The 18,818-nt window shown below is 40.7% G+C and overlaps 1 protein-coding gene across 4 annotated transcripts in view; it reads left to right on the top strand.

The window, feature by feature from the left end:
- PTK2 (protein tyrosine kinase 2) overlaps positions 1-18,818 on the top strand; it is a 268,019-nt gene that overhangs the window by 42,460 nt on the left and 206,741 nt on the right. Inside the window, exon 1 of one of the 4 annotated variants that reach the window (XM_083360044.1) lies at positions 2,977-3,646. The exons of 2 other annotated variants lie outside the window; for them this stretch is intronic. In XM_083360044.1, coding sequence (XP_083216170.1) covers positions 3,610-3,646 — 37 coding nt within the window. In that variant the 5' untranslated portion in view covers positions 2,977-3,609. Of the gene's footprint in view, positions 1-2,976; positions 3,647-18,818 lie in introns of those variants that run through there. One more of the 4 variants, XM_083360045.1, reaches the window with a different exon arrangement.

Here is an 18,818-nt window from a genome sequence, read left to right as displayed (position 1 = left end):
AATGGCAGAAAGTGAAGAGGAACTAAAGAGCCTCTTGTTACGAGTGAAAAAGGAAAGTGCAAAAGTTGGGTTGAAACTAAACATTAAGAAAACCAAGATCATGGCATCCGGCCGTCTCAATTCCTGGCAAATAGATGGGGAAGAAATGGAGGTAGTGACAGATTTTATTTTCCTGGGCTCCAAGGTCACCGCAGACGGGGACTGCAGCCAAGAAATTAAAAGACGCTTGCTCCTGGGGAGGAAAGCCATGGCAAATCTAGACACCACACTAAAAAGCAGAGACATCACCCTGCCAACAAAAGTGCGTATATTCAAGGCTATCATCTTCCCAGTTGCAATGTATGGCAGTGAAAGTTGGACCATAAGAAAGGATGAGCGCCAAAGAATTGAGGCCTTTGAACTCTGGTGCTGGAGAAGACTCCTGCGAGTCCCTTGGACTGCAAGGCGATCAAACCGGTCAGTCCTAGAGGAGATCAACCCTGACTGCTCTTTAGAAGGCCAGATCCTGAAGTTGAGACTCAAATACTTTGGCCACCTAATGAGAAGGAAGGACTCACTGGAGAAGAGCCTCATGTTGGGAAAGGTTGAGGGCAAGAGAAGAAGGGGACGACAGAGAATGAGGTGGCTGAATGGAGTCACTGAAGCAGGAGGCGTGAGCCTAAATGGACTCCAGAAGATGGTAGAGGACAGGAAGGCCTGGAGGAACGTGGTCCATGGGGTCGCAATGGGTCAGACACGACTTCGCAGCTAACAACAACAAAATAGGACTGCCATGGATGGCAAGAAGGTTCAACATGCAGCTCTCTTGAGGTGATGATCATTAAGCAAAACTCTCATGATTTAGGTGTTTGATATGAATGGGTGATGGACTGAAAAAAAAAACAGTTATACAGGGCAAGGTTGAAAGGAATAGAATAAAGGGAGAACAAGATAACAGGCATCAAAAAAAATATTTGTAGAACATCCTTGAAAAAGAGCTGTAATATTTCTGGAAATGAAACCATTTGTTTAGTGGCCGTTTAAAATTACAGCGGCAGTGAAAAAAATGACTTATACCCAGTTTTCACAATTAAAGGTTGCAGCATCCCTATAGACACATGATCTAAATGCTGGCCCTTGGCAACCAGCATATATTTAAGACACTTGCACTGTCCCGGGGTCATGTGTGGTCACCATTTGTAACCTTCACAGGTGGTTTCCAGCAAGCAAAGTCAATGGGGGAAGCCAGATTTGCTTAACAAACACATGATTCGCTTAACAGCTGCAGATTTGCTTAACAATTTTTTTTTTTGGTAGCAAAAACTTGTAAAATTTGGCAAAACTCACATAACCGCTGCCTTGCTTAGCAGTGTAAAATTTGGGCTCAATAAAGTGGTCGTAAATTGAGGACTCTGCCTGTAGCTGTCCCAAGTTCAAACTAAGTTGAGCGCAGAATGGTTTGCATCATCCTGAATGAACGTTGCGCAATACATGGCATCAATTAAAATGTAAGATAATTGCTATACTGTTATACTGTTTTATTACAAAGCCATATCGTCGTTCCGTGTTCGAGTGTGAAGGACATTTCTGCTTCCGGAAGCAAGTTTGGAAAATGATATTTAAAGATCAGAAAACTTAGTAGAGGTGGAATAATATCTTAAACCTTTGCTTCAGTAAGAAGGTGATTGCAATGCTCCTAGGTCAAGTGTGGTCGTTATTTAGCCCCCAGCATGTTTAATTCACAGCGTTAACTGTTATTTCTTGCTTAGAGGCAATATAATTAAACCTGATTTATTCAAATTAATATAGGTGCCCACTGCGGGAGATTTGGGGTGATTTAAAAATGCACGGCGCGCTTGAAAATGTAGCTGATGCTTAGTGAACGTTTGGGGTAGAAGGTGAGCATGATTTCAAGCAGTGTCGAGTTTCACATTTTGCAAAGATACAGCTGTTTACATTTCCACCGAATTAATTATGCATCTGCCCGGAGCTTTGATTTAAACCAGTGGTGGCGAACCTTTTAGAGACCGAGTGCCCAAAACCCGCACCGCCCCCTGGCCCGCCTGCTCTGCCGCCGGCCCCTGCTCCACCCCGCCCACTCGCAGGGCTACCCACCGCCTCCACGGCCCGCTGATCACCCTATCGGCCCTGTAGCACCAGGGCAGCCTCGCCCTCCACCCGCACCCAGCAGCATCATTTGCGCGCTTCGGGGCGCGAAGGTGGGGAGTCTTCTCCCTGCTGCCTGGCTGCCATGTTCTTGGCTGTGCTGCTCCGCACAGGCCACGCCCGGGGTCGACTCTCCGAAGGGGGGGCTTCTGGTGAGGAGGGGTCCGTAGGGGGAGGCGGGGCTGGGGCAATGGCGGGCGTGCCCACAGAGAGGGCTCTGCGTGCCGCCTCTGGCACGCGTGCCGTAGGTTCGCCGCCACTGATTTAAACATTTCAATCACAGCAAAGTTAAATTGAACTTGTATTTAAAAGAAAAAGTCGCGAACTGACATTTTCCGAACGTATTCAACTTCCTCTTTGATTTTGTAAATGTCAAAACACTAGCACGATATGGTTAAAGAGAATAGATCAGCGATCTAGCCGTGCAAATAGAATCATTTCTAGTTTTGCTGGGCTTTCCGTGTGTGTGTGTGTGTGTGTTTTGTTTTGTTATTCGTTAGCATCTTAGTTGTGCGCAGGAAACCCAGTTGCACCTTGTTAGCATCTTAGTTGTGCGCAGGAAACCCAGTTGCACCTTATTTGCTTCAGACTGGACCAGGGCTAGGCAACCTCGGCTCTTTTATAACTCATGGACTTCAACTCCCAGAATTCCTGAGTCAGCTGACTCAGGAATCCTGGGAGTTGAAGTCCATGAGTCATAAAAGAGCTGAGGTTGCCTACCCTTGGACTGGACAGTACAAGCTAAATACATTAGGAGGATATTTATATTTATTAATAAATGACTACTGTAACGACAAAGCGTTTCTCTACTTCTGTTGTGTGTTCGTGTGTGTGTGTGTGTGTGTGTGTGTGTGTGTGTGTGTGTTAGAGGCGGAATCGCTCCAGGCTTTTCAAGATTGAACTATGTCCTACCTAACAGATTGGGAATTGAGCAAATTTTATTTTATTTTTATTTTTATTATTTTTATTTTTATTTATTTTTATTTTTATTTTTATTATTTTTATTTTTATTTATTTTTATTTTTATTTTTATTTTTATTTATTTATTTATTTATTTATTTATTTATTTATTTATTTATTTATTTATTTATTTATTTATTTATTTATTTATTGTTTCAGTCTCTCTGCGAGGCTGTAATTCTCTAGGCTGGCCCGAAAGGACCTTCTAAAAAGAAGCAGTTTTGAAGCAAAAGACTCAAACCCGCCTCTCTTAAAGACTTGTGCTGGCTTTGCCCTATTCCCCCCCTTATGCTTCAAGGTGCGTAAAAAATTGTTTTTGAAGCAAAGGGTGCGTGTTTTGATTTCTGCCTACTGTGAAATTTGAGAACTCCTGGGTATTTAGAGAGTTGACAGGAGGAGCCCAGAGCGGCAGACACAGCTTACGAGGAGAGGGATTCACTCAATCACTCCCCACTTTTTCTTTCCTTTTTTTCCACTTGAGGCTTTAACCCTCTGCAAGGGGAAATGCAGGTTCTGGGATTTCTAAATTGTGCAAGCAATGGTACGTATTGATATTTCTTAAGGGGGCGGTCAAGTAATTTGGGGGAAAAGGTGATGGACGGGGCTGAGGGTGGGGAAGTTGTGATGGAAACGAAAGCTCCATTTGTTTTTCAAACAGTCTGCTTTCCAAGTTGTAGTGAAAGCTCCTGAATAAACAGGGAGGAAGACTTGATCGGAAGTTTCCCACGTTCGCCCGTTTTGTCCCAGAAACCGTTTCTTTCATCTACATTGAACTGATTTATTTATTTTTTTTGTAATAATACAAACTAATCTTGGAAAAAGGTACACTTTAAGTTGTTAGGTGTATGGTGCGCGAATACCGGATTCGTGGCAGGGATGAACTCTTTCATCTGGTTATTGCCATGTAAAGAAAACTTTATTCCTCCCATTTTAAAAAAAAATAATATTTTGGACAAGGTGTGCTTTTCCTGTTCTGTCTGATAACTTGTCGAGCAGAATTGGGGGAAGAAGTAAGGAGCTAACTTATTCTTGTGGGTTTTTTTTTTTCATAGCCTATATTTGTAACAGCAACTGATGTGTCTATTCCTGTCTGCTAATTGTTGTTAGAAGTATACTTTTCAAAATATTGTTTAGAGTGTCGGCAGCATTTGTCTAATCGGTTCAACTGCCCCCCCCCCACACACAGCTTCCCCCTATCATTCATTGCAGTGTCTTCTTTTGCCTACCTCGTTTTTTTAGCTACTGCCATCCATGTTTTTCCCCCCACCCACTCACTGCCCAAATATACTTGTTATAGCATGGACAAGGAGCACCAGAAGCTAGCAACACAACAGTCGTAAACAGAACAACTTGTAAACGTTTGTACGTCCCTAAAGGTGTTTTCTTTATTTGCAATATCTTTCCTCACACCTTAGAACATTGTTTGGAAATAATTTGCAAATTTTATCTATTTGGCTAGCGATCATCTGTAGTCAGGTCCTTGTATGTAACCAGGTCCTTGTATGTAACCTTGTAACCAGTGGAACAGCCTGCCTCCAGAGGTGGTGAATAAATAAATAAATAAACCTTTTTTTAAATTTTTATTTATATTTATTTTAAATATTTACAGAGTCATACACACTAAGTATATACATTTCAAATTAAGAAAGAAAAGGAAAAGGACAAACAAACACTTAACAAACATGCATATAAACTAACTGGGGATTGAAATCCCCTGTGCAGTTACACGTAATTACATCCCGGTAAATCTTAAATCTTATTTAACGTTGTCTATTTCGACTATTAAATATTACCATAAAGATTACTATGAAGTGTCATATTCTAGGTTTGTTCTACTAACTTATATGTTAAAACTCTCCCGAGTCTTTCGGGAGAAGGGCGGTATAGAAATATTAATAAAATAAAAATAAATAAAAATAAAATAAAATAAAACAGAAACAAGAATCTATGTATTACACCAACTGGGAACGATGGTATGATTGGTTAAAAAATAGAACAAACCTAGAATAAATAAATAAACCTTTATTGTCAAAGTACAACATGTGTACATTGAGATTAGCTGAGCCTCCCCCCGTGCTCTCTCCCCCCAACACACAGTGACAACAAACCCTCCATCCCACCACACTGTGTGAACCAACTACACCACACACCAATGCTCCAACACTGGAGGTTTTTAAGAAGAGACTGGACAGCCATTTGCCTGAAATGGTATAGGGTTTCCTGCCTGAGCAGGGGGTTGGACTAGGTGACCTCCAAGGTCCCTTCCAACTTATTATTATTATTATTATTATTATTATTATTATTATTTATCCATCTGATAAGGTAGCTAGCTGAAGGCTGTTTGTATTGGGCAGAAGGAGAAGCTTTAATAGCAAATGGTGCCATGTCCAGGGGAGGTCAGTTGAATTGAAACCTTGGAAAGACAGGATTGTTTACCCCTGTACCTGTGTTTAAGAGTATATAATCTTGTTTTGCATTACTGCTGGAGTCACTTCTTGGACCAAGACTGTAGAATGCTGATATTTGGAGTGACTGATTAGCAGATGTTGAAATGTGTGTGAGCATGTTTGTGGTCTAATTGTCTCATGAATGTTTCTGCAAAGAGCTTTTTTTTTCCCCTTGCTCCAAAGCGATCACTGGCAACTCAAGGTGATAATTGCTACCTTTTTAATTGTACCGCATTTGGACGGTTCACCTAAACAGAACAAAATGATTGGGATGTTATAAGAAGTTTTACCTTCAGCATAGCAATTTCCTTCTGGTGGATGTCTGAGTTTTTGTCAAAAACCCCGGAAAACGAAGTCTCCCTTGGGAATTAAGACTGCGGGGAGGAATTTCTACCTGCATTTTCTTAATAATATTATTGCCATAAATATTGGACGTGTAGGTCGTCTTATTTTGGTGGAAGAAATAAAAATTATATAATTAAAATTACCCATCTATGTTTGTTCTGTCTGTAACATATTAACTTCAATTTGAAGAACCATATGTGTTGATGCAATAGATGTCCTCAAATAGTAAACCAAAGGGAAAATACACACAATTGGCCAAAACCTCTCGGATAGTTGTACCACTAACCAACTGGTTCACCAATATATAAGGAACTACTTAAAAGTTTGCATGAGGGAATGATTTGCTACAGAATATTGTGTTATCAAACCAGTTGGACTGACTCATTACTAATGTTTATGCATAGCCAGATGTTTTTCAAATCTATTTTTAATTTTTGTTTCCCTTTGCTATTTAATTCTCTTCAACGTTTATTGCCGAAGACCATAAGTGTGCGTTTAATATCCTAATTCAAAAGAATTCTCTATGTTTTATTTATTTTAAAGTAGGTACTTGCTCTCCAAATAGCAGAATCTTAAGAAGTACAGTTTAATATATGACAGAGGAATATTAATTGTATAACTATTCAGGGAATATTTAACTTTTGAGATAATTTTTTTGATTGTATAGCTCAGGGGTAGGCAATCTTGGCTCTTTTATGACTGGTGGACTTCAACTCCCAGAATTCCTGAGCCGGCATGGGCACCCCTTTTCTCTCAGCGTGGCTGGATCAGGAATTCTGGGAGTTGAAGTCCACCAGTCATAAAAGAGCCAAGGTTGCCTACCCCTGGTCTAGCTGTAATTTCCATGTAACACAGTACTATTTATATCATAAAATGATCCTATTAAAACTCAAACTATAATGTTAGCAGATTTAGAGAACTTGTTTGTTGTAGTGTTTAAAGACATTAGACCACAAATCAGAAGATATTGAGTTTTGGTCCTATCTTGGGTATAAAGCCAACCCTCTGGCTTTGGATCAGCCCCCTCTCTCTCAGTTGCTCAATAGTAGTAACTGTGAGAGGGATCTCGGAGTCCTAGTAGACAGTCACTTCAATATGAGCCAGCCGTGTGCTGCAGCTGCCAAAAAAGCCAACACAGTGCTAGGCTGCATTAACAGGGAGAGAATCAAGATCACGTGAAGTACTAATACCACTTTACAATGCTTTGGTAAGGCCACACCTGGAATACTGCATCCAATTTTGGTCACCACGATGTAAAAAAGATGTCGAGACTCTAGAAAGGGTACAGAGAAGAGCAACAAAGATGATTAGGGGGCTGGAGGCTAAAACATATAAGGAACGGCTGCTGGAATTGGGTATGTCTAGTTTAATGAAGAGAAGGACGAGGGGGGACATGATAGCAGTCTTCCAATATCTCAGGGGTTGCCACAAAGAAGAGGGAGCCAAGCTATTCTCCAAAGCGCCTGAAGGCAGGACAAGAAGCAACGGATGGAAACCAATCAAAGAGAGAAGCAACCTAGAACTAAGGAGAAACTTCCTGACAGTTAGAACAATTAACCAGTGGAACAACCTGCCTCCAGAAGTGGTGAATGCTCCAACACTGGAGGTTTTTAAGAAGAGACTGGACAGCCATTTGCCTGAAATGGTATAAGGTTTCCTGCCTGAGCAGGGGGTTGGACTAGATGACCTCCAAGGTCCCTTCCAACTTTATTATTATTATTATTAGTTGTAGGGCGAAACTTACCATAAGCCACTTCCAGAAATGTTGTGAAGAAAACTGAAAAGACGTGCTGAGTGGGGTGGGGGAAAGAGAGCAAAAGTCTTGAATAGCTCTCCAACATTCCCAGTGATTGTCATTGAGGATGTTGGCCATAGTATGGCCAGGGTGACTACAAACCAGGCACAACAGTGGCCACGCTGGTAGTGGTTGATGTGTGTTGGAAGTCTAGCACATCTGGAAGCCAACAGATTGAAAAGGGTTATCCTAAACATGTTTTCATGCTTTCATTTATGTCAGATTCGAAATGGGACTTCCTGTAGCTTAAATAGGGTCTATTATATAAAATCAATATTAAGAAGACAATCATTCTTATAATTTAAGGCAGTGGTGGGATTCAGATATGTGAACAACCGGTTCTCTGCGTGGATGCCACTTTTGGAAGTCTCTTCTGGGCCTGGGCAATACAAAATTAGCTACCAGTTCTGCCGAAGTGGTGCGAACCGGGCGAATCCCACCACTGATTTAGGGCCACTGTGGGTCACCAACACAACTACAGCCGGTTCTGTCTCGTGGTTGTTTTTTTTTTGCTAGAACTTGAATGAATGCTATTTTAATGGGCTTCTTGGCACAGGTTCGGGTGTGTGAATGTTAGCCACGTATTGGAAGTATATGTGTAGATTTGAACATGTGACGAGATGAAGTGAAGACATTTAAAGGCAAATTCTTTATGGATTTCCCCGTTCCTGCATTGTTGAGAACTTGCTGAATAGCTTAACGATGTTAGATAAGTGCATATTTACTTAGAAATATCTCCCAAGGAGGTATTATACGTAAAAAGTTCCTGAATCAAAATAGCTGAAGTAAATGGATCTGAATTCATACTTGCTAAAATGGCCTTGGAGGAAACAATCGGTTCACTGTTAAAACTGCTTTCTGGAAAATGCCCCAGAGCTTTCAGTTACAAACCTTAGTATATTTCATACAGAATAAAACAAACACCCCTAAAGTTTTTGTTATTTTGTAGTATCTGCCAAGGGAATGACAGAAGCAGTGTCCTACATGTGACACAGTGCAAGCCTCGTTCCCCCTTCTCTGTGCTCTGGTGTTGCATGCAGTATGAAAGGACAGAGCTTTTGTCATTTTGATGAAAGTGGCAAGATCCTGCAGACCCCAATGATGTCACCTCTCACCACCCAAAGCTAGTTTTCTCCCTTTTTCTGTGTCTCTACCCAAAATTACGTTCGTGCTTGCTGTTCCCATTTCTTTTCTCTTTCCTTGTTTGAATGCAGCTAAAAGTTTGAATATTTAATATTGTCTTGAACGATAGTGCTTGCTTCTTCCTTGAAGTAGAGCACAACAATGATGAAAACTGTAAACTTGAATGTATTTGGGTCAATATAAAAGGGGGGAAAAATGACATTGCCATAGGTGTATACTATAGGCCGCCCAACCAAGCAGAGGAAATAGATGAACTTTTTGCTAGTCAGTTAACTAAGGTATGTAGGAAGCGCATCACAATAGTAATGGGGGACTTTAATTACCCTGACATCAACTGGGAGACAAATTCTGCACCAAGTGGAAGATCTAACAGATTCCTGACAAACCTAGCAGACAACTTTGTCTCCCAAAAAGTAGAGAAGGGAACTAGGGGATTAGCCATATTGGATTTAATTCTCACTAACAGAGATGAAATGATAGAAAGTGTCAAAGCCACAGGAACCTTGGGGGAAAGTGATCATGCAATATTGGAATTCAACATTATGGAAGCACAAGCAATAGAATACAGCCAAACTAGAGTCTTGGACTTTAAAAGAGCTAATTTCAATAAACTCAGAGAGACCTTGGGAAGAATTCCATGGATGAGAATCCTAAAGGGGAAAACAACTCAAGAAGCTTGGGAAATTTTGAAAAGTGAGATAATAAAGGCCCAGTCTAGCACAATACCAACAAAGAAGAAAAATAACAGCTTTCAAAAGAAACCAGCATGGCTGCATAAAGAACTCTCTGATAAAACTGAAAGATAAAAAGGACAAGTATAAGAATTGGAAAGAGGGACACATAACTAAGGCAGAATATCAGCAAACAGCCCATGCCCGCAAAGATGAAGTGAGAGAAGCTAAGGCTCAAAATGAACTAAGGCTTGCGACCAAAGTTAAAAATAACAAAAAAAGCTTCTTTCAAAATAAAAGAAACAAGAAAAAAGTTAAGGAAATGATTGGTCCATTAGTGGGGGAAAGTGGCAAGAAGGTGACAAGCAACAGGGAGAAAGCAGAACTATTTAACTCATTTTTTGCATCTGTCTTTACACAAAAGGAAAAAAACAGTCCAACCTACCAAAACCAGTGCCATAAAAAACAGAATAGAAATGCAAGTTAAGATAGGCAAGAAAATGGTAAGTGAACACCTGTCCAGCCTAGACGAGTTCAAATCACCAGGACCAGATGGATTACACCCCAAGGTTCTCAAGGAACTGGCAGACGTGATCTCAGAACCACTGAACTATATTTTTCAAAGATCTTGGAGCACTGGGGAACTACCAGAGGACTGGAAGAGAGCTGATATAGTTCCCATCTTCAAAAAAGGGAAAAAATAGATCCAGGAAACTACAGACCTATCAGCCTGACCTCTATACCTGGGAAGATTCTGGAAAAGATAATCAAACAACAAATCAGCGAACACCTTGATGTGAACAAAGTTATCACTAAAAGCCAACATGGGTTTGTCAAAAACAGATCATGCCAGACAAATCTTATTGCATTCTTTGACCAAGTGACAAAACTAGTGGACCAGAGGAACGCTGTAGATATAATTTACTTGGACTTCAGTAAGGCATTTGATAAAGTAGATCACAACCTACTACTTGATAAGATAGAAAAATGTGGGTTAGATAGAATCACCACCAGATGGATTCGTAGCTGGCTGACAGGCCGTACTGTGTGTAGTGGGGTGCCCCAGGGCTCTGTTCTGGGCCTAGTGCTCTTCAACATCTTCATCAACGATTTGGATGAGGGGATAGATGGGGAACTCATCAAATTTGCAGACGACACCAAGCTGGCAGGAATAGCCAATACTCCAGAAGATAGGCTTAAGATACAGAAGGATCTGGACAGACTCTAACACTGGGCACTATCTAACAAAATGAAATTCAATGGTGAAAAAAGTAAGGTTCTACATTTAGGCAGGAAATATCAAATCCACAGGTATAGTAGGTGGCACCTTGCTCAATAGTAGCAACTGTGAGAGAGATCTCGGAGTCCTAGTGGACAATATCACTTAAATATGAGCCAGCAGTGTGCTGCAGCTGCCAAAAAAGCCAACACAGTGCTAGGCTGCATTAACAGAGGGATAGAATCAAGATCGCGTGAAGTACTAATACCACTTTACAATGCCTTGGCAAGGCCACACCTGGAATACTGCATCCAGTTTTGGTCACCACGATCTAAAAAAGATGTTGAGACTTAGAAAGAGCACAGAGAAGAGCAACAAAGATGATTGGGGGACTGGAGGCTAAAACATATAGGGAACGGTTGCTGGAATTGGGTATGTGTAGTTTAATGAAGAGAAGGCTGAGGGGTGACATGATAGCAGTGTTCCAATATCTCAGGGGCTGCCACAAAGAAGAGGGAGTCAAGCTATTCTCCAAAGCATCTGAGGGTAGGATGAGAAACAATGGTTGGAAACTGATCAAGGAGAGAAGCAACCTAGAACTAAGGAGAAACTTCCTGACAGTTAGAACAACTAACCAGTGGAACAACCTGCCTCCAGAAGCGGTGAATGCTCCAACACTGGAAGTTTTTAAGAAGAGACTGGACAGCCATTTGGCTGAAATGGTATAGGGTTTCCTGCCTGAGCAGGGGGTTGGACTAGATGACCTCCAAGGTCCCTTCCAACTACTTCTTCTTCTTCTTCTTCTTCTTCTTCTTCTTCTTCTTCTTCTTCTTCTTCTTCTTCTTCTTCTTCTTCTTCTTCTTTATTGAAAAGTTTTACAGTACATTTTTGAATACAAAACCCCTCCCCTCTCCCCTCCCCGCCTTCCCAGAGCTAAATATAGGGTATAAAAATACAAACAAACATAATCTAAAATATGCAAACAACAATAAGATATTAAATTCTATCGCACTTTAACTCTTAATAAAATAACTACAAGCTAATTATACATCATATAAATCCGCTACTTATTCAAATGCTAAGTGAAACTTTTTAGTCCCATATTTATTCTGAATATATTCAATCCATCTCTTCCACTCCACAATATATCTCTGTTGCGATTGATCTTTCAAATACGCTGAAATCTTTGCCATCTCCGCCAAGTTAGAAACTTTTAAAGTCCATTCTTCTATAGTCGGCAGTTCTTCCTTCTTCCAATATTGCGCTACTAAAAGTCTCGCTGCCGTAATTAAATTCAACATCAATTTAATATCTACAACGGTGGTATCTGTGATAATACCCAATAAAAACAATTGCGGAGAAAACTTTATCCTTTTCTTGAATATCTTTTGCATATTCCACCAAATTTTAATCCAAAAAGCTTTAACCTTTTTACAAGTCCACCATATATGAAAATACGTTGCATCCTCAAAACCACACCTCCAACTATGATGATGATGATGATGACGATGATGATGATGTCTGTTTCTCTCTTTTTTAAAATGTTGGTAGTTTCAAGATTTCAGTGCTTTTTTTGCAGTTGTTGTGGAGTGGGGAAAAAATATTCTGGATAGTGGATGTCTAGTAGACAAAGAGAACTATTTGCAAAACTATAGCACAGTTGAAGCAACCCATTTCACGTCAGGACTATTCAGGGATTTCAACCCCAAATCCAGTTTTGTCGATGGTAAATCATCTTTCTTTTGTTCTTGTTTTGCTTTTTCAGTTTTGGTAAGCAGTACGTGGTGAGCGGTAACAAAGGTTTCTTTGAAAAATCAGCATCAATAATTTAAAACCCTAAAATAAACTTCCTTTGAGAGAAGACTTACAGATTCAGACAGATATGGAGAGAACTCTTTTTTCTTGAAATGGAGTTTGTTTGTTATTTGTGTCAGCTGATCACTCTCTGATCACAATTTGTTAGCCTCAAGTTCGTAGCAGAATGAAATAACAAGTAGCTCTATCAAATCTTCTTCTATGAGGAATGTTGCTCTCATATTCAGAAAAAAGAGGGCTAGTTGGTTCTATAAATACAGTCATTCCAGCCTTCCGTTTAAGTTCATTGCTGCATTGGGTCCTAACAGGCATTTGCAGCCTGATAGCATATTCACAGATTATGTCAGAGCAAATTATCCAAATATACATAAAATCTGTATAATTGCCCGCTTTGTACCATTTGGGAAGCAATTAAAATGAGTTAAAGAAAATTTCAACCTATGAATAATTCATAATTAATCTAGCATTAATATAACTCATTCTCTTCTCCCAGCGTTCATCGGGAAAGTGTGTGTGTGTGTGTGTGTGTGTGTGTGTGTGTGTTTTGCAGCTTTTCTTCTGAAAATTGATTCATCCTGAGGTTTTGGCATAAGTCCATAGCTTTGGCAGGCTTAACCATTTGGCTATATATTTACTTGTTGGTAGCAAGGATATTCCACGTTATGCAACACGATCATATCAGCAAACGGATTGCACACTTATCTCTCTAGGAAAGAACTAGGGAGTTTTTTTTAAGCTGTGTGTTTCCCACAACACCAGACAGATTCTGTGCAGGCGTGAACTTGCCTCCGGGTTGTGTCATGTTATGACTAGTTGAGATAGAAGAGTTTACACACACACACACACACACACACACACACACACACACACACACACACACATATGCATCTATGTATGATAGTTCCAGAAAAGTCAGGGCCGCTGATTATACTACAGACTTTTTTTGTTCCCTCCATTTCAGTTTTGTGTTTGTCTAATAGATGAAATTGCGTGTTAGGGCTAAGTAAAGAATAAAGCCTATGCATGATTTTCCATATTTATCAATTATCATCTGAACAGGATAATTTTTGAGCATTGGTTTACATTCTTGAGCAATTAATCTCTTATAGAAGAATTGCTCATTTTCTTCTTTGACTTGCACCATCCCAATATATTTAGATCAGAGAAGGATTTCTAATCTTTGATATGGATGTATAGTCCCAAGTATGCTAGGCCTTTAAATTTCAGCGGAGACCAATTGGCAACAAGAGGTGATAGATTTTGATTTGGCTTTTACTTATTGTTTCGGACTATTTGCATGCCACTCAGTTTCATAACAGTCTAGAGTGGCTCGTAGAAATACGGTTAAAAGAAAATTGCAATTTAAGCAAACTTTAAAATATTGCAGAAAAATAAAATATTACGAAATGATAAATATTAAAAACTATTTCAACTAAAAACGACTTGGTAATATTAAAGGATCTGGGTAGACAAATATATTGAACTTCTAAACCAGGGGTCCCCAAACCCTGGTCCGTGGACCAGTACCGGTCTGCGGCACGCCAGCAACCGGTCCGCACAAACAAGCAAAGCCCCATCCGCGGGATGCAGGCAGCACACAAAACCACGTCCCCTCCGGTCCGCGGAAAAACCTCTCTCCATGTAACCGGTCCCTGGTGCCCAAAAGGTTGGGGACCTCTGTTCTAAATTGTCAAAAAAAAAAAGGGGGACTTTTTTTTCAGTCTGGGCCCTCCTGCAGAAAAAGTAGTGTTTTTCAACCTGGGCCCTCCTGCAGAAAAAGTAGAATTCATTTGAATGGCAAATGTGTATCCATGATGGATCGGAAAGAAGATATCTTGTTCATGGCCTACAACTGCAGCGCAGGCAATAGGAAGCAGGAGGTCCTGCAAGTAACATGGTGCTTGCAAGTAACATGCAAGTAACAGGTCTTGCAAGTAACATGGTGCTACCCAAGTAAGGTTACATCAGGCGTTCTGAGAGTGTGTATATAGGCTCAGGAGACGAGCATGGTGCTTCTGAGGACCGTTGGCAGGGGCCACATTCCACCTATGTTGTTGCCTCCTGGCCTAGTTCCGAACTGTCTCGAGGTGTACAGCTCCTTACGATAATCAACCTTGAGGTTAGGAGCTAGTGAGTCACTGAAGCCTGTTGTCTCTGTCCTCTAAATAAGCATTCAAGTGGCTCATCGGTTGATGCCGCTGGAAGGTTTTCCTTGCGGTTGATGTTGGTTTGCTTCGTTTATTAGATTTGTTTGGCGCCCATCTCACCGCCATCATGTTACGCGGCTGTCCAGCTGGATGGAGGGGGGAGCACAAAGCTGCAACGCCAGTTCTTCAGCGGGAGTGTAATCTTGTTTCAGAGATGGCGTTATTTCTCCATGCAGTCGCAAGCTCTAGGATCCAATGCCTAACATGCCCTAGGGCAGGGGTGGGGAACCTTGGGCTCTTTTATGACTCGTGGACTTCAACTCCCAGAATTCCTGAGCCAGCATGGCTGGCTCAGGAATTCTGGGAGTTGAAGTCCACGAGTCATAAAAGAGCCCAAGGTTCTCCACCCCTGCCCTAGGAAAACACAGGAGGAACAGCCCAAGGGGAGGGGGAAAACATGAGAAAAGAGGCCCAGATTAATGCGACTTTCATTACACCTGGTGTCTGTTGAGCTGGGGATTTCCTTTGACAGAGACAGTTTCAACAGTCTTGTTACTTTACCCCACTAGCTTTTATTTCTTACACTTCACCAACCTCACAAAGGCAGCCATCAATCTTGACAGTCTGTCAAAACAGTTTTCATGCTCAATTCTTAACCTAGTGTGATTAAGGTAGAATTGCTTTGAGTCATGCTTCTCTCATCCCCTGGGCTGAGGTACCCCTTTTGAAACAGTCTCATTTCCTCTCCTACTTCCTCCATTAGATAGTCTGTCTCACGTTCGTAGGAAAAGGGAAGTATCGCTAAATATCAGGCCTATGGATGGTACCCAGTTTCAACCCTGAGAATGATGGTTCCCAGACCATTAATCACAATGGCAGAGACTCTCTTAAGCCCAACCTGAGAAGGATCCATCTAGTTGGTTTCAGCTAAGAGTTTTGGAGTTGCAGCGCTTACATCTTCTGGATATGGACTCTTGGGCCCTGGTTGATGGTTGCTAAATCAAAGCCGGTTCAAAGCCGGTTTCTTAAACCGGGGCCTTACTACCACTTTTTTTTTGCAGCAGGAAAGTCTGCCTATAAAAAGGAAGCATTTATATTCTCAGTAAATACTGGCAAGATGAATTATTTAGAAACACGTATGACCCAAGTTGAGAAAGGATCCCATGTGTCAGTAGTGGTGCTAAAGTAGGGTATAGGTGGTACCTTGCTCAGTAAGTAGCAACTGTGAGAGAGATCTCGGAGTCCTGGTGGACAATCACTTAAATATGAGCCAGCCGTGTGCTGCAGCTGCCCAAAAAGCCAACAGTGCTAGGAGGCATTAACAGAGGGATAGAATCAAGATCATGTGAAATGTTAATACCACTTTACAAGGCCTTGGTAAGGCCACACTTGGAATACTGCATCCAGTTTTGGTCGCCACAATGTAAAAAAGGTGTTGAGACTCTGGAAAGAATACAGAGAAGAGCAACAAAGATGATTTAGGGAACTGGAGGCTAAAACATACAAAGAATGGTTGCTGGAATTGGGTAGTTTAATGAAGAGAAGGATGAGGGGGGACATGGCAGCAGTGTTCCAATATCTAAGGGGCTGCCCCAAAGAAGAGGGAGTCAAGCCATTCTCCAAAGTGCCCGAAGGCAGGACAAGAAGCAACGGATGGAAACTAGTCAAGGAGAGAAGCAACCTAGAACTAAGAAGAAATTTCCTGACAGTTAGAACAACTAACCAGTGGAACAACCTGCCTCCAGAAGCTTTGAATGCTCCAACACTGGAAGTTTTTAAGAAGAGACTGGACAGCCGTTTTGTAGATATCCCAGACTCCCAAAAGACCTTTTTGATTCCTATATCCCAAAAGACCTTTTTGATTCCTATATTAAAAATTACAAAGTTCTCCCTTCCTGTCTCTAGTGATAACACTTCTGCAATTGTAAGGTCACATTCCTGCATTCCATTCCTGCCTCTGGTGATAAACCTCTGCCTGCTCCATTTATCCTGTCTTTAGAGATAAACCTTTGTCCCCTGCTTCATTTATAATTGTACAATAACAAGACTTGTCTTTTATAATTGTCCTTGCTTTGAGTTATGTTTCAAGTTATGTTTCAAGTTATGTTTCAAGTTATGCCTTTCAAGTCATGCCTTTCAAAGATATGCCTTCCTGATGACAACCCTTGTATTCTTTGTTAGCATATGATAAGCTATGCTTTATTGTTTCCTGTAATGACCTTTGCCCTCTTCATTAGCAGTTGTATGCAATGAGTTATTGAGTTATGTTTTCCTTTGACCTTCCATATGTTGCTCCCTCATGAGTGTGTTTGCCCCTCCCAAATGAAACAGCCTAATAAAAATAGGGTGTGCGGAGCTGTTCGGGGGCGAAAAACATCCACCCCGGGCACTCTGTGCTCTCTCACCTTGAACAAACTTGTGTTGGTGCCTCAGTTTGTCCTAGGACTCTGCTCCTGAGCGATCGCAGTTCCCAAGTGTGACCGTTGGAACGTCCGGCACACTGGGTCGGTGGCAAAGGGCAAGATCCTTCCATATTCAAGGTGTTCACCCTTGCGAGGGTCCCTCTAAATTCTCACCCCTGTTATGGGGCTCTAAGAGTTGAGGCCGGAACCCTGATCAACCGCCCAGCGCAACACCGTTTGTCCGAAATGGTATAGGCTTTCCTGCCTGAGCAGGGGGTTGGACTAGATGACCTCCAAGGTTCCTTCCGACGTCATCATGATCATCATCATTGATCAGATCGTAAATTATGTTTTCCCCCCCATTATGCTGATATAAAATTGAGTTTTCAGAATGTTTGAAACTCATGTACTGTTGGTTTTGGGTTTTTGCCTCTCTCTTTTTCCTCTTTATTCTGTTTTCTCATCATTAAAGCTTTGGTTGACATAGCATGTGACAAGATACGAATGGATGTCATTATATGTTTGAATGTTTCACCGTGATGTCCTGTCATGGTTTAATACTTTTTATAACAGGATAAAATTGTAATAACAATTTTGAAATGAAGAAATCTGGGAAACCATTTTGAGATTATAAATGCCTATAAACATTTAAAAATAAGGTTTACTGATTAAAATATTGAATCAGTTGTGATATATTTGAGATATAGCTGCTAGGAACGATATTTGAAAACATTCTGACTGAAGGCAGAAGTGGATTTATTAAACAAGCAAGGAACATGACCATTTCTGTGATCTGTTTTAGGAATTTGCATCTAAATGCCAGGTAAGTAGCTAGCTGAATCACGCCTGTCTTTCTACATTATGTTTTAATGTTGCATTAAGCAATTGCACTGTTGGTTCCTGCATTTTAAGTATGTCAAGTCTGTTCACACCCACAACCAATGAAAATTAATAGGAATTAGATAATAATAATAATAATAATAATAATAATAATAATAATAATAATAATAATAATAATAATAATAAAAAACCTTTATTGTCAAAGTACAACATGTGTACATTGAGATTAGCTGAGCCTCCCCCTGTGCTCTCTCCCCCCAACACACAGTGACAACAAACCCTCCATCCCACCACACTATGTGAACCAACTACACCACACACCGGCCTCCCAAGTCAACTCTGCATAAGATTACATCCCATTCAAAAGCCTAACAGCCCACGGATAAAAGCTATTCTTCAGCCTAATATTTTGATTGATGAAAAACAAGAGTTTGAAATTCTTCACAAGATTGAACAAGTGTTTTATATTTTTATATCTCCTCGTTATAGGACTGCCAAGACATTCTGGTGTCTCAGATCAATGACACTTCCTGTCATTAAATAACATTAAAGCAACTTCCCTGCTTTAAACTCCTTTATTATTATTATCATTCAATAGGATTTATGCAGAAGAGTGTGAATTGTCTTGAAAACCTTTGGGTGGAAAAATGAGTTGTAGATCTGTGTATTCTTATAATCTACCCTTAAAAGTAAATTAAAGTGCAGTTTAGTGGCATTGTACCCTGTTGTGCGGTGGTAGCATGTCTGCCCATTTATAAGAGAATGACACAGCAGCTTTTCTGATGCATTGTTTTAGATATAGAATCTGATTGCTTAATGTTAATAATTAGTACATCACCGTTCTCTGAAAATTGTGTACGTATAATGTGGACTATAATTACTAAGTTTG

Source organism: Vipera ursinii (assembly GCF_947247035.1).
Source record: "Vipera ursinii genome assembly, chromosome: 3".
Lineage (NCBI taxonomy): Eukaryota > Metazoa > Chordata > Lepidosauria > Squamata > Viperidae > Vipera > Vipera ursinii.
The sequence above is the reverse complement of the archived record's forward strand: the minus strand, read 5'-3'. Positions and strand labels throughout refer to the sequence as shown.